The sequence below is a fragment of the Apaloderma vittatum genome, unplaced genomic scaffold (assembly GCF_000703405.1).
Source record: "Apaloderma vittatum isolate BGI_N311 unplaced genomic scaffold, ASM70340v1 scaffold1138, whole genome shotgun sequence".
In the NCBI taxonomy this organism is placed as follows: domain Eukaryota; kingdom Metazoa; phylum Chordata; class Aves; order Trogoniformes; family Trogonidae; genus Apaloderma; species Apaloderma vittatum.
The window spans coordinates 7,059-20,340 of record NW_009728814.1 but is presented as its reverse complement, the minus strand read 5'-3'; the positions used below and the strand labels follow the sequence as shown (position 1 = coordinate 20,340).

The following is a 13,282-nucleotide window of genomic DNA, read 5'->3' as shown; positions in this document are numbered from 1 at the left end:
GTGGGGGGCCCGGGATGCTCTGCCCCTCGGGCTCTGCCTGCCCCTCCCACGAAGCCACGATGAGGAGGCAGCTCCACGCTCTCCAATCCGAGCTGAGGTTTCTCTGTTGCTGTAAAAATAAAGTGCTGAGGGGAAAAAAAAAAAAACTGGCACAAAAAAAAGAGCAGTCCCTGTTCCCTGTCCTGACTGAAGGGACAGAGGAAATACAGAAAGGGTGGGATTTAAAAAAGTAACATAAAATCAAAGTCTACCCCCAGGATTCCTCACCTCTCAAAGTGGCTATTAACATAAGTGCTGAGGGGGCTGTTTTGCTGTATCGCCTGCTCAAAAAGTCCCCAGGAAGGCACTGCCCCAGCCCGGATCTCACCTCCCCAGCCAGACCCAGCACAGGACGACAGAGGAAATACAGAAAGGGTGGGATTTAAAAAAGTAACATAAAATCAAAGTCTACCCCCAGGATTCCTCACCTCTCAAAGTGGCTATTAACATAAGTGCTGAGGGGGCTGTTTTGCTGTATCGCCTGCTCAAAAAGTCCCCAGGAAGGCACTGCCCCAGCCCGGATCTCACCTCCCCAGCCAGACCCAGCACAGGACCCCGCTGCAGATGGGCAGCCTCGATGGTGGGTAGCCCCATCCTCTCACAGACCAAACCCACCATATGCTTCCAGAGAGAGGGGAGACCACTCCCAGAGGACCAGCAGTGCCCAGTGCCTGTGAGCCCCCAGCACGGGGCGTGCGCCCCGTCACGGCCCCATGGCACTGGTGCCGTTCCCAACAGTGGTGGCGGGTGCTATCAGCTCCACCAGCGCCTCGTACGTCCCCACCACAAACCCCACGAAGCCGAAGACGCTGATAACGACATCCTTGGCGATGACGAAGGGGTGCATGCCTTCCGCGTAGTAGGTGGCGATCTCCAGCAGCGGGGGGAAGATGAGAGCCAGGGCGCTGCTGCTGATGGAGCCCACCAGCGAGATGACGATGTCCAGGCGTGGGATGAGGATGGCCAACACGCCTGGAGAAGGACACGACGTTAGCACTGTCGGCTCCCCGACAGCGGAGACCCTCCACCCCCGAGGCCAAGCAAGGAAAAACCCACCACAGGGATGCTTGAATCATACCTCTGCCCTTTTCCCTGACGGCTTTGAAGATGTGGCTGCATATTTTTCCAGCAACTCCTCCCCAACACGCAATTAAGCTGTTGCACTGAGTTAACAAAGCGCAGCACGCAGACCAAACCCTTTCTGTCGCCCTGGGCATCGCCGCAGCGAGCTCCAGGGCTGAGCAGGATGGGTGCCCCAGCAAACAGATGCCGATGGCAGAAGAGCAGCTGCTGACATCGCCAATCCCCTCCTGAGAGCCAGTTCCCCACACCTGGGGAGCCGTAAAGCCTCAGAAACCCCATAAAAGCAGGAGATGGGAGGAAAAAGCCATCTCCCCCACCCCGAATAAATCCATGTGGTTTGCATCTGTTTAGAGCTGCTCCAGCAGCAGAGAACCCACGGCACAGCCCCAGGGAGAACATTTGTTGGGTAAAAACTGCAGCCAAGGAAAATCCCCCTAAGAGACTTCTGACAGCTCACACTTAGCAGTGCAAATACTGGCATATTCCTGCTCCCCCTCCTCCTGCTCAGGGCCAGGGGAGGACAGAGGGATGGTGCCTTCTCCTTCCAACCAGCCCACAGCCGCCACCTCCTCTGGGCTCCTCTCAGGACACCACAGTGCCAGTGTCTGGGGAGCAGATCTAAAATAAAAGATCATCAAGGTCCCATTTTCAAGCGGGAGTGGTGCTCCTTGGCATGCCGATGTACCAAGCAAGCTCCTCATCCACAGCAACCTGGGCATTGAAGAGCATTACTGTTGCTTTTCGGTCAAAGTCTGAGGAAAAAGCAACTACAGTTTTGCACGACAAAAGAGCATCCGCTGCAAGCAAAGCAGACTTCAGTGCTTAATCCAAGGGACCAACTGAAATAAATTGGTTTACTACTTTGAAAACTCTGCTAAGGAATAGATGCCTAGAATTGTGGCAGCTACAGCCTCGGGGCAGAAGGGATGTCCCAGGGCTGCTTACTGCAAGGATTTGTTTACTCTTTGGCAATCACCTACAGGTAAGAGAAGCTGTTGGAGCCTCCCTAAGCCACGGATCACCCATGGCACCACAGGAGACGGAAGGCTTGGGACACCAACAACAGGCGAGACACAAACAGGAGGTGCTCCTGCACTTCATCACCACTCCAGCCCACCGACAGCATCCTCAGCCCACCTCACATTGCTCTTCGGACTCAAAGTAAACAAAATTATTAACCCCTCCTCTCTAAAACAAGGAGAACTGAAGCACCAGCTGCAGCCTTCAGGGGCAACGATAATGCTTCCCGCAGGTATTAATTCAAAGGGTTTTTTGGTGTGCTGGTTTTGAAGTCTCAGCTTAAAAGACACCCATACACCAAATTGCATCCTCTCTTTGGAAGCCAAAGCCACAACGTGGGCTTTTTCTGCGGACACGCAATCATCCAATGAATATTCATGCAACCCCCCTAATTGCTTTTATCCTCACCAACAGCCACAGCCATCTCCTACATGGAAGGAGAAGGGGAGGAGGTACAAAGACCCAGCATCCTTCCACCAACACCTCTGCTGTCTCCCTACCCCCAAACAGGAGGGTACAGCCACTGCAAGTGCCTAAAGCCATTCCGTCACTCCAAGCCTTTGCTTCCCCAGCCCAGCACAACCCTGCTCCCTCTGGGAGAGGCTCCGAGCCTGACCACAGCACTGGGGTGGCCAGAGCAGATGGTCCAGCACAGCAGGATTTCATCCCTCCATCTGCAGAGTGAGCTTCAGGATCTCTGCAAAGAGGAGATGGGTTTTGTCCACCTCTGTTAATGCACTGCTTTGTGAGCAAGAGCCCAGAAAGTGGCAGTGCCATGCTCTCAGCTGGCTTCACAGCCCTCGAGTTAGCACCACACTCCTCTCAAACCCAAATCAAAGTCAGCTAGGACACAAGGCAAGGTCCCCGGTGTTCTACTCTGATGCATCAGCAGCATCAAGCCATGGAGAAAAAGCTCTTCTTCAGCAGATGACGCCAGGAAGCTCAGTCAAGCATCTCAGCTGTGCTGACAACAGTAAGGATTTAGCCTTCAGCCAAAAATCAGATACTCCTACATCTGATTTGCTACACATCTTTCCTGAAGGTCCACTAGGCTCAAGCCCAGCAGCCTGCTCCACCAGAGCCTCACTGCAGGCACCAAACACCATCAAGGCAAGGGAACCATTTGGGGCTGATCCAGCCAGACCTGCCCTGAAGCAGACTCTGCACTCCAGCAGACTGCCACGGGCACACCGAGGCTTCGGTTATGCGTCCTGTGCCATCGTCAGCTGTCTTCTGCTGTGCTACATGCTGCAGTAAATGTGTGTGTACAAAGATATGAGAAGCCTACTACTCCACTGAGAAGAATGGCCCCATACAGAGAGCACAGAGGACTCCCTGAAGGCTTTAGCAGCAGGGGCAGAGGCAGTGAGGTGAGGGGAAAGGCTCTCAGCACCATCAGCCCACAGCGGGAAGGAGGTGCCACATCCTCATAGGGGAACTCATACAAGTTGCTTTCTACTCACAGGTCACGCTGACCAGAGCCACCCTGAGGAGCATGTTGACCAGCCAGCCCCAGCGCTCCGACACCCGGGCAACGAGGGGAGGGATGATGATCTCGGCAGGCACGTAGAACTGCACGGCGTATGTGAAGAAAATCCCAAAGGAGAAGAGCAGCTTGACAGCTTGGTACAGCCTGCAATCGAGAAGGAGGAGATCCAGTGAGACACGCTCTTGCTTCAGCCCCTGCAGCACCAACAGCAGAAAGTAGAAGGGGAACGCTCTGCCAAGAAGGACTTCTGTGTGCCAGTGCCCTTACACCAAATCAGAGGCTTTAGTCCTGGCTTTGTGCAAGGTATCATCAGAGCAGGAGTTGGGCCAGCAGCCTCACAAGTGCTGCTTTAACATTGGGATAACTCATGGGCACAGACATTGAGAGCTACTTCAGGGGGGGGAAAAAAAAGAAAGAAAAAAATAACAAAACCACTATTCTGCTCCTAACTCATTCAAAGGCACAAAGGCACAGGGAAAGCTGAGATGTCCCTGGCCAAGGCACCAAGAGCCTAACTTGTTCCTTGACAAGTTAAGACACTTGCCTACATTTCTAGATGCTCATGTGTGCCACGCTGCCCTTGGCTGCACAAAGTAACAAGTGCTCCCTATGTAGGGATACAGCCTCAGCACCACCCTCTCCACTTGACCAGGCTCAACTCTGCAGGGTCTGCAGTGACAGAGGGCAGTCTTCATGACTGCCCCGCTCAGACAGCACACAAATACCCACCAGCACTGGTGCTGCCAAGAGCCTGCAGTCCTAATTTTTGGCCAGGGACTCAGAATGAAGTTGCATCCACCACCCATTCACACAGATCCTCACCTTGACCTTCGCTAACAAAATCCAGCCTCTGAGCTGAAGGAAGGAAAAAACCCTCCTCTTCTCCTATTGATAACCAGAGGGATAGAATTCTTCATCTTAAAGCAGGAGATGAAGAATATCTTCAGAGGCTTACCAGCTTATGCTGGTTTTGGCTGGGGTGGAGTTAATTTCCTTCACAGTAGCTAGTACCGGACTGTGTTTGGGATTTGTGCTGGAAACCGTGCTGGTAACACCGAGATGTTTTAGTTATGGCTGAGCAGGGCTCACACAGAGCCAAGATCTTCTCTGCTCCTCACCCCACCAGCGAGGAGGCTGAGGGGGCACAAGGAGCTGGGATGGGACACAGCCAGGACAGCCGACCCCAACTGACCAGGGGCATATCGCACACCATGGGGCATCACGCTCAGCACATAAAGCTGGGGAAGAAGAAGGAAGGGGGACATTCGGAGTGATGGCATTTGTCCTCCCAAGTCACCATCATGTATGATGGGGCCCTGCTCTGCTGGAGACAGCTGAACATCTGCCTGCCCATGGGAAGTGGTGAATGAATTCCTTATTTTGCTTTGCTGATGTGTGCAGCTTTTGCTTTACCTGTTAAACTGTCTTTATCTCAACTCAGGAGTTTTTCTCACTTTTACCCTTCTGATTCTCTCTCCCATCCCACTGCAGGGGAGCAAGTGAGTGGCTGCATGGGGCTGAGCTATCAGCTGGTATTAAACCATGACAGTCTTTTTTGGTACTCAGCCTTAGGCACAAAGGGTTCGAGATAACGACAGATTAGATTGGAATGTGCTAGGCAGAATTTATAGCTGTTATTGCTGTTTAGCTATTAATTGTCAGGCTCCTCTGACTGGCTATTAGAGTCTACTGCTCATCAGTGGCTGCTTTTTGCTTACGCTGCTTGCTTGACTGCTTGTCACCTTACTGTGCTGTGCCTGGGAACATTTTGAAAGCAATGGCGATGCTCGGGGGCTGCCAGATGCCCAGGGCATGGCTGCTGTCCTGGACAGGCTGTAACTCCAGTGCAAACTCAAGGTGAAGGGACTGTGGGTCAGGCCACACGTGAGCAGAACAGCCCGAAGCATCTGTGGCCATGAATAAGTTCACACCAGGGCAGGTACATCTCAAAGCCTATGTGGCCGTGGTTACACGTGCACCACAGCACGTGTATCTCTGAAGGCACTGTGGCTCACGGAGAAGACCATGCTGGAACAGGTACACCTCACAGTGACTGTGGATAAGTCAACACAGCAGATACAAGCCTGCAGAGACTGTGGCTCATGGGTAAGGCTCTGCCTGGAGCAGGTACATCCCTGAGGGACTGCAGTCTGTGGTAAGCCCCAGGCCAGAGAAGGGGCAAGAGGAGGAGCTCAATGCAATGTTAAACCCAATGGTCTGGTCCAAAGGGCCCCGGGTGGAGGTTGTACTGGGAATTACTAGAGCAGCAACCTCTTGTTGCTAGCCAGGCTAGGAACAAGGGGAGGAGTTCCTTGCAATGTTAAACCCTATAACCAGGGGCAGAGATTGCAATGAATATACTTTTAAATTGTTGTAACCTATGATTTGAGTTCCATCTTATAAGGAATTACTATAGCAGGAACCACCCAAAGCAGTGGAGGACAAGTCTTACACAAAGGTACAAGGGCAGCCGTGACCTGACCCGGGCTGGCTGTGGTTACCTGTGCAGCACAGCATCTCTCCTGTCCTGAGAGACCACGGCAACAGCAGGAGCCCAAAGGCATGGACTAAATGGTCTCGGTGAACTTTTTGTGGACATTTATGGACATTCCACAGGGGTGCTCCATAGACTAAGGAAAAGACATCTGTGTACGGTACCAAAGGACAGGAAGGGGGGTGGCAGTTAATGAGAATGTGATGGTTATTGTGGGACCTGAGCATAACATAAGTTGTATGGAATAAAGGGTTGGAGAACGCGCTAATTTTGGCTGGGCTGGAATTAATTTCCTTCACTGTGTTTGGGATTTATGCTGGAAACAGTGTTGGTAACACTGAGATGTTTTAGTTACGGCTGAGCAGAGCTCACTTAGAGCCAGGATCTTCCCTGCTCCTCACCCCACCAGCAAGGAGGCTGAGGGGGCACAAGGAGCTGGGAGGGGACACAGCCAGGACAGCCGACCCCAACTGACCAGGGGGATATCACGCACCATGTGACATCATGCTCAGCATGTCTTCATCTCAACCCATGAGTTTTCTTACTTGTATCCTTCCAATTGTCTCCTCCATCCCACCGGAGGGGAGTGAGTGAGTGGCTGCATGGGGCTGAGCTGCCACCTGGGGTTAAACCACAACACAGCCGAAGCCATAAATATTTCACAGATTGTGATTTCTTCTTGGCTTCTGAGGAGGGTGAAAAGGACAGCACTGCCAGGATAAGTCTGGGCTTAAAAAGCAAATGCGATGCGTCACCACCTCCTCCACAAAACAAAGAAGAGCAGTTATTTTTGGAATGCTGCATAATACATGTTTGGGGAAAAGACAGTTAAAAGTAGTTTGGGCTGAGCAGAAGGAAGGCAGAACGCAGACACGCTGCAAACAGTACCTTAGGCTCACCCTGAGTTAGATCTCCCTGAGCCCCACAGCGACATAGCAGGGGCAAGCGTGGCTGCAGGAGAGCCTGTCATCAGGGGCCATAAAGCCACCTCCCAACCCCATCTTCACCGCCAGCTGCATGCCAGCAGAAAAAGCCTCTCCAGAGGTGATATCTAGTCACATCATGTATGGCCCTACCTGTTCCCCAACTCAAGACATGCTGACTGAGTAGCAAATATGGATCCTGGCCCTGTCACTTGGGTATGGATCCAAGCTGGAGAGAAGCATCTTGCTCTTCCTGCCTTCTCATACTCCTCTACCTTCTTTGGGCCCAAGCCAGTGCCCCTCTGTGTGTTGGCTCGCAGTATCCAGCTGCTACAACAACAGTCTCAAACCACAGAAATCCAAGTATTCACAGGCAAAACAACTTTGTACACGAGTGGCAGAGTCTGGTTGAGTCAAACATTTCCCACAATCACAGAGGTTGGAGTTAGGGATCACTTAAGTGAATAAGATGTTTTACAAGTCCATTAGACCAGATCAGATGGCTTCAGGCTGAGGCTGGGCACAAACCTCAAATACACTTTATCATCTTTAAAAGACCAGAGTGACCAGGGAGACATCCCACTGGGAAGAAAAATCATATCCACCTTCAAAAAGGATCAGGGAAGCTACAGGCTAATCAGCTTCACCTCGATGCCCAGAACAGCACGGGCTAAGCCCTCCTGGAGTTCATTGGACAGGGTGAATAGTCAGTGGGGATTTGCCAAAGGGCAAATTTTGCACTGTCTGCAAAAACGTGCTGCTAACTTCAGAAAGTTCAGCCTTTAAGAAGAGACTGAACTGAGAAGCAAAAAGCACTGAACAGAACTGGTTCTGTTTAGGTCAAACCAGCACAAGAGTTCAGAGTGTGCCCACTCCACCACATGACTCGAGCGCTCGGTAGCAGCTGCACAACACTGGAGTGTACAGTAGCCTTGAGCCACCCACCCCACAGCCTGCATATCTTATCACTGTATTTTCAGTTAAGTGATGCTGTAAAGCCATAAAATGCTCCAGAGCAATCCATGGTTAAGAGATATTATTTTAAAAGGTACAGAAGAAGATTGGGTACCAATCCTGCACAGGTCAGAACCAGGATGACAAGCTCAAAGGGCATTTTAAATATCAAGGGGAACAAGAACTCGAGTGCTCGCCTTGACCCATAGAAAACACAAGTCAGCACGGGGCCCTGCAGAGGCTCTGCAAACCACAGCAACCGCCTGCTCAACCCAGAGAGCTACACCAGGTTACCCCAGCAAGCTGCAAGAAATGGCATACCCTCCTTTGGCTGTAAGCTCCGTCATTACCTACCTCCAACTGGCCATACGCAACCAAACATCTTCCCCCTCACTACAGCATGTCTTCACTCTTGATGGCGGGGTGAAGCAACTTTTCCGGGGATGAGAAGAGGGATTTCTGCACAGCAGTGCAGTATTTCAGAGGCCGTGGTTAGACCTGGGCACAGGGAACCGACACACTCCTCATTTGAGGAAGCTGCGGTTATAGAGAAACGAGGCTAGGAAAGTCCTTAGTCATCCTGCAACTCAATGATTCCCAACACATTCATCAAGTCTGTTCTAGAGACCTCCAGGCAACGGCCACAGTCAAGGAAGGATGCAGCATCCCTGCCATGATCCTCGTCTCATCTCCTATGCTGCAGGCAAACCCCCACGACTTCTCACCCACAACCCTTACAACCAGTTTCTGCAGCCCGATGCCTTTTACTGCTGGGGAGAAAACCCACAGGCAAAGCAAGATGGGAAAATGCTCATTCTGAGAGCAAGCCTTTACCCACCACCTACAGGTTCATGTATGGGAATACAGCAGTCAAGGCTTGAGCCCAAGTATCTCGGCCCTTTAGATAATCCACTTCCAAGCCCAGTATTTACAGCCTCCATCAAAAGTTCTTCCAGGAAGAACACGTACAAACACCGAAGCGTTTTGTGCGCTGAGTCACAAGGAGCACAGCGCGCCTTGCCTGGAGGCAGCCCGCAGGAGCCCTGCCACGTGTGCCCAGGCTTCCCCAGGAGCTGCTGCCAAAGGGCTCTTCCTTTCTGTCTGACAAACTTTCTGTGGTTTGTTTTTCAGAGAAGTACTTTGACAGAAAGTGAGGGTACTTCTAGAAATACGCATTTGAAATGCAGTCTTTCTGTAACCTAGCAAGCTGCAGAAATCCCATTACCCTCTTCTAAGAGAATGTTACCCTTCAGAGCAAACAAAGCTGAGATTTCCCGCAGAAGCCCCCCCGGCAGCCTTGCAGGCTGTGACATGACCTTGTGCTCTGCAGAGCCGAACACCTGGACATGACCTGCTTTCTACCTTCAGGAGAGGCAGCAGCATCCCATCCCATCCACACCTTGCTCTAGCTAGCTAAGCAGATAGGATCCACGCCTACTGTGCTTGGCATGGTGGGATTCAGATCTCCCCGCTACACAGGCATTTTGCCACCAGCCCCATCCCTCCTTGCTGAGAAGAGGATCTTCTGCCACACTGACATCAACATCCAGCAGTTCAGTCATTCCCCAGATCCAGCAGGAAGGAAAGCCCATGCACTCAAATTGAAAGAAACCCACATAGCAATAATTAAAGCAAAAGCAGGCTCTATTTTTTTTTAAACTTTGCTTTCTCCAGTCTCAGCTGCACAGCTCTAAAAGGTCAGCATGTGGAGGCCCACCAGCAACTCAAGATTTGAGTCATGCACAAATCCACTTCAACAGTGGGGAAGAGGCAGCAAGTCACACTGCACGGTGTCGGGCAGCTGCAAACAGCAGAGAGGATGGGCTGGGGAAGAGGACAGGCACCCGTAGCTCTAAATCTCACTCTGGTCTCTTGCAGGGTATCAAGCCAGCAGAGACATCAAAGAGAAACTGTTAAACCTCAGAGTGCTCCAAGGCAAACCCAGAGAAACTGTGTTAGCTTTCCAAGAAGTCTCGTGGTATCAAAGCCAGTCCTCAGCCCCAGCTCTGCACTGAGGTGCAGGAGGTGCTGCCACACATGTGGTACCTCTACAGTGCTACCTCCAGCTCCTCCTCACCTGTCAGCACCATGTCCTGCCGCACACAGCATGTCATGAGAAACAAGAGGGTTTTTTTCAGGACCTTCTCAAATAACCCCAAGCACAGCAAGCTGGAAAAGATATTTGTTCTCAATATTTGCATGCTTCACGCTTCTTGTCCCAAAGGCAAGAGAAACTGCTCTTCCGGAATGAGCACAGAGCCAAGACACCGCACAACCACTCAGCCCCAGGACAGACCAGCACGCAGCCAGGTCAGCTGCTGCAATAGCCACCAGCCCTGGCAAGAGGAGAATAATCCCTTGGGTAAGCAGGTACAGGGTCAAGATGTGTATTTCTGCAGGGCTACAGTCACTGACCAGAGCATCTCAAGAAACCTTGCCAGAGCCCAGAGGAGGGTAGACAGGTTTGGGGATCTGCAGAGCTCAGGTCCCACAGGAAGGAAGGGGCACCCTCACGGCACTGGCATCCACAGGCAAAGTGCTGGCTCGATACAAGCCGCATCCAGGCACAACGCAGAGCCCAGGAGTGGGAGTTTGAGCTCCGGGGCTGCAAACAAGGATGCGACGTGGAGACATCGCATCTCACCGCCGCTGGGAGATCTCAGCTTTGGGTTAGCTTAATATGTGCTTCATTTGGGGAAGTGGTTTTTGCAGGGTTCAATGACCTTCTGATACAGGTGCACAGGGGCAAAGCACTGCTTAGCTCTCCAAAAAAGACACCACAGAGCTCCAAGGAAAAGGCACAAGCTGTACCTACCTAGGCAGGGACCACCAGGGACGCCAAAGCAGCAGCCTGAGCTGCAGAGTCAAGATCAAGCTCAGACATCGCAGCAACAAGCCCCTCTCTACCCTGTACATCAGACAAGCTCCTTTGGACACTTTGGCTCCAGCAGGGTTGATCCTTCCCCAAGTACAGCCCGACTAGTTCTCCTAAGGAGTGACATCCCCACTGTCTCCTCTCCCACCTCCGTGGCTGGGACCCTTCTTCCTCACCCGCCCAGCCCTCTGCTCCCCGTGAGGACTCACCAGCAGTTGGGCAGGTTGAGTGTTATGCTGGCCTGAATGTCCGCCCCAAAGCGCAGGTACCCCAGGATGCTCAGGCTGATGTACAAGGTGGTGACAATGGTCATCCCCACGTAGAGGATGACCGGGAACTGCCGGGGGTTCTTCATCTTGTTTTCCAGAGGCAGCACCTGGGAGAGGAGGAGGAAGATGATGACAGAGCAGCAGGTTGACCCCATTCCTCTATATCCCTCAGCCCCGGAAAGCAGGAGGGGGAGCCCCATAGCCAAGCACAGCCCCCCAAGCCAGGGGACAGGACAGTCACACGTGGAGCCCAGAGAACCAAGCTGAAACAGCCACTGTACTGGAGATCGGATGTTTGTGCTCCCACACGACACCTCCACTCTTGGCACAGCAAGTCCCTGGGAGGTTTGCCCATGCTCGTTGCTTTAATGAAGGGACCTGCTCCCTCCCCCTGGCAGGAGCTCTGTCCATTGGTGCCTGTCACCTTGGGACGATGCCACTTGCCCCACATCTTGGTTGTGTTCTGCTCTGCACCCCAAAACAGCACAGCCATGCCCACTGGGACAGGCCCATCACTGTCTCATGTTCCCCAACAGACCCTGGAAAGATCAAGACACTTTCTCCTCTCTTATCAAGTTTGGCCGGACAGATTTCAATCAGACAAGACAATCAAAAAAAACAAAGGACAGAGATAAGTCCTTCACCTCTGTACTACTAACACTTCAGCAAACATTTTTATAGCTGGTGGTGAGGATTCCAAGAAGAGACACAGTGGCAGAGCTAGTGAGGAGGCAGGACCACAAAAGATTTTATTTGCTTCTCCACCTCCAAGTCATGCGAGGAAGAGAGCATTTACGCCTCGCTGGTGGGATGAGCCCTCTGCCCTGGGCACAGCATTCAGTAAATACTCCTCTTGTAATGGTTTTGGCCCTCTCCAGCCCTGTGTTTACATAGCCAGCTTATATTAAGAGATGAAAACATTTTTTCCTCCTTTGAAGGGAGCTCCCGGAAGCAACCCACAACATCTTAAGGAGCCATTAAGCTCTCCACCCACCTACTCAGCATTTTTCACAGACACAGACGGTCTATTTACAGCATCTCGTATGAGAGGCACGTGCAAATCCAGCCCCACAGCAGGCTGGGACCACGTGGCTGGCAAAAGGAGCTCTCAGCTTTCATGTCACGCTTTCTGGCCTCCCACTGAGGCAGCTTCAAGATCTAGGCTGGTAACAAGACTCAGGACAATTCCTCACTCACAGGTCATCCAGAAGAGCCCAAAGGTAGCTGCCAGTGCAGTTCCCAGCAGAGCCTGATCTACTGCCAGATACAGACACCTTCAAAGCAGCAGCCAGCCTCCTGAGGTTTGGAGCATGTTGCTCCTCCAGCCTCAGATGGAAGCAACAGGGTTTGACCCAGGAGATAGCCTGGAGGCTAAAGCTAACAGCATCCCCCAGAATTTGGGCTACCGTCAGAGAAGTTCATCTGCAAATACAGCTGCAAAGCAGAGCAGGTGCTGCGGCAAGCCCGAGCACGGGCTGAGCCTCCCGTGCAGGCAGCCCCGCTGCCACACACCGAGACTTACCACCCCAATGCCTTCGAAAGCAAAGACCGCGGTGCCAAAAAACAGAGGGTAGGTCTTCCATGCTGCTGCTAGAGGCAGGTCACTGGGATCAGGAATGTCCTGGAAAAAAGTCCACACAGAGTTCAGACACGGGGAGGACCTAGCCCGATCCCATCACTCCCTGTTGTAGCCCCACACCACAGGAAAAGTCCTGCAGAGCAGAGGGTAACCACCGTGCCCACAGGAGCAAGCAGCACCCTACAGCACGCAAACACCCCTCTGTTGAGCTCCCCCCGCCTGCCAAAAACACAAGACAACACAGAAAAGACAGAGAGAGGCCGTACGCACGTACCCTGACGATGTACTGGTAGATTACGACAAGGCTGACAAACATGGCCATGTTGGCCAGCATGGAGAAGATGGACAGGACCTTGAGATTCTGGATGAACGTGAGCAGCACCACGAAAGGCAGGAGGGAAAGCATGTAGAGCCGAGAGTCCATGGTGGGGGTCATGGTCACTGTCCTGTTGGGGCTGCAGTCATTAGTGGTCCCGTTTGCTGTTGATATGACCTGAGGAAGCACAGGAAGGCTTGACGAACCCCATCACACAGGTCTGAGAGCTGTGGATCTTAGC

The 13,282-nt window shown here is 52.4% G+C and overlaps 1 protein-coding gene across 1 annotated transcript in view; it reads right to left on the bottom strand.

The window, feature by feature from the left end:
- Positions 1 to 742: 742 nt before the first annotated feature.
- Positions 743 to 13,282, bottom strand: part of LOC104277530 (proton-coupled amino acid transporter 1-like) — a 16,549-nt gene continuing 4,009 nt past the window's right edge. Inside the window, exons 6-10 of the mRNA XM_009874190.1 lie at positions 13,000 to 13,218; positions 12,669 to 12,767; positions 11,087 to 11,253; positions 3,606 to 3,775; positions 743 to 1,011 (exon numbers count right to left, since the gene is read on the bottom strand). Coding sequence (XP_009872492.1) covers positions 743 to 1,011; positions 3,606 to 3,775; positions 11,087 to 11,253; positions 12,669 to 12,767; positions 13,000 to 13,218 — 924 coding nt within the window. The remainder of the gene's footprint in view (positions 1,012 to 3,605; positions 3,776 to 11,086; positions 11,254 to 12,668; positions 12,768 to 12,999; positions 13,219 to 13,282) is intronic.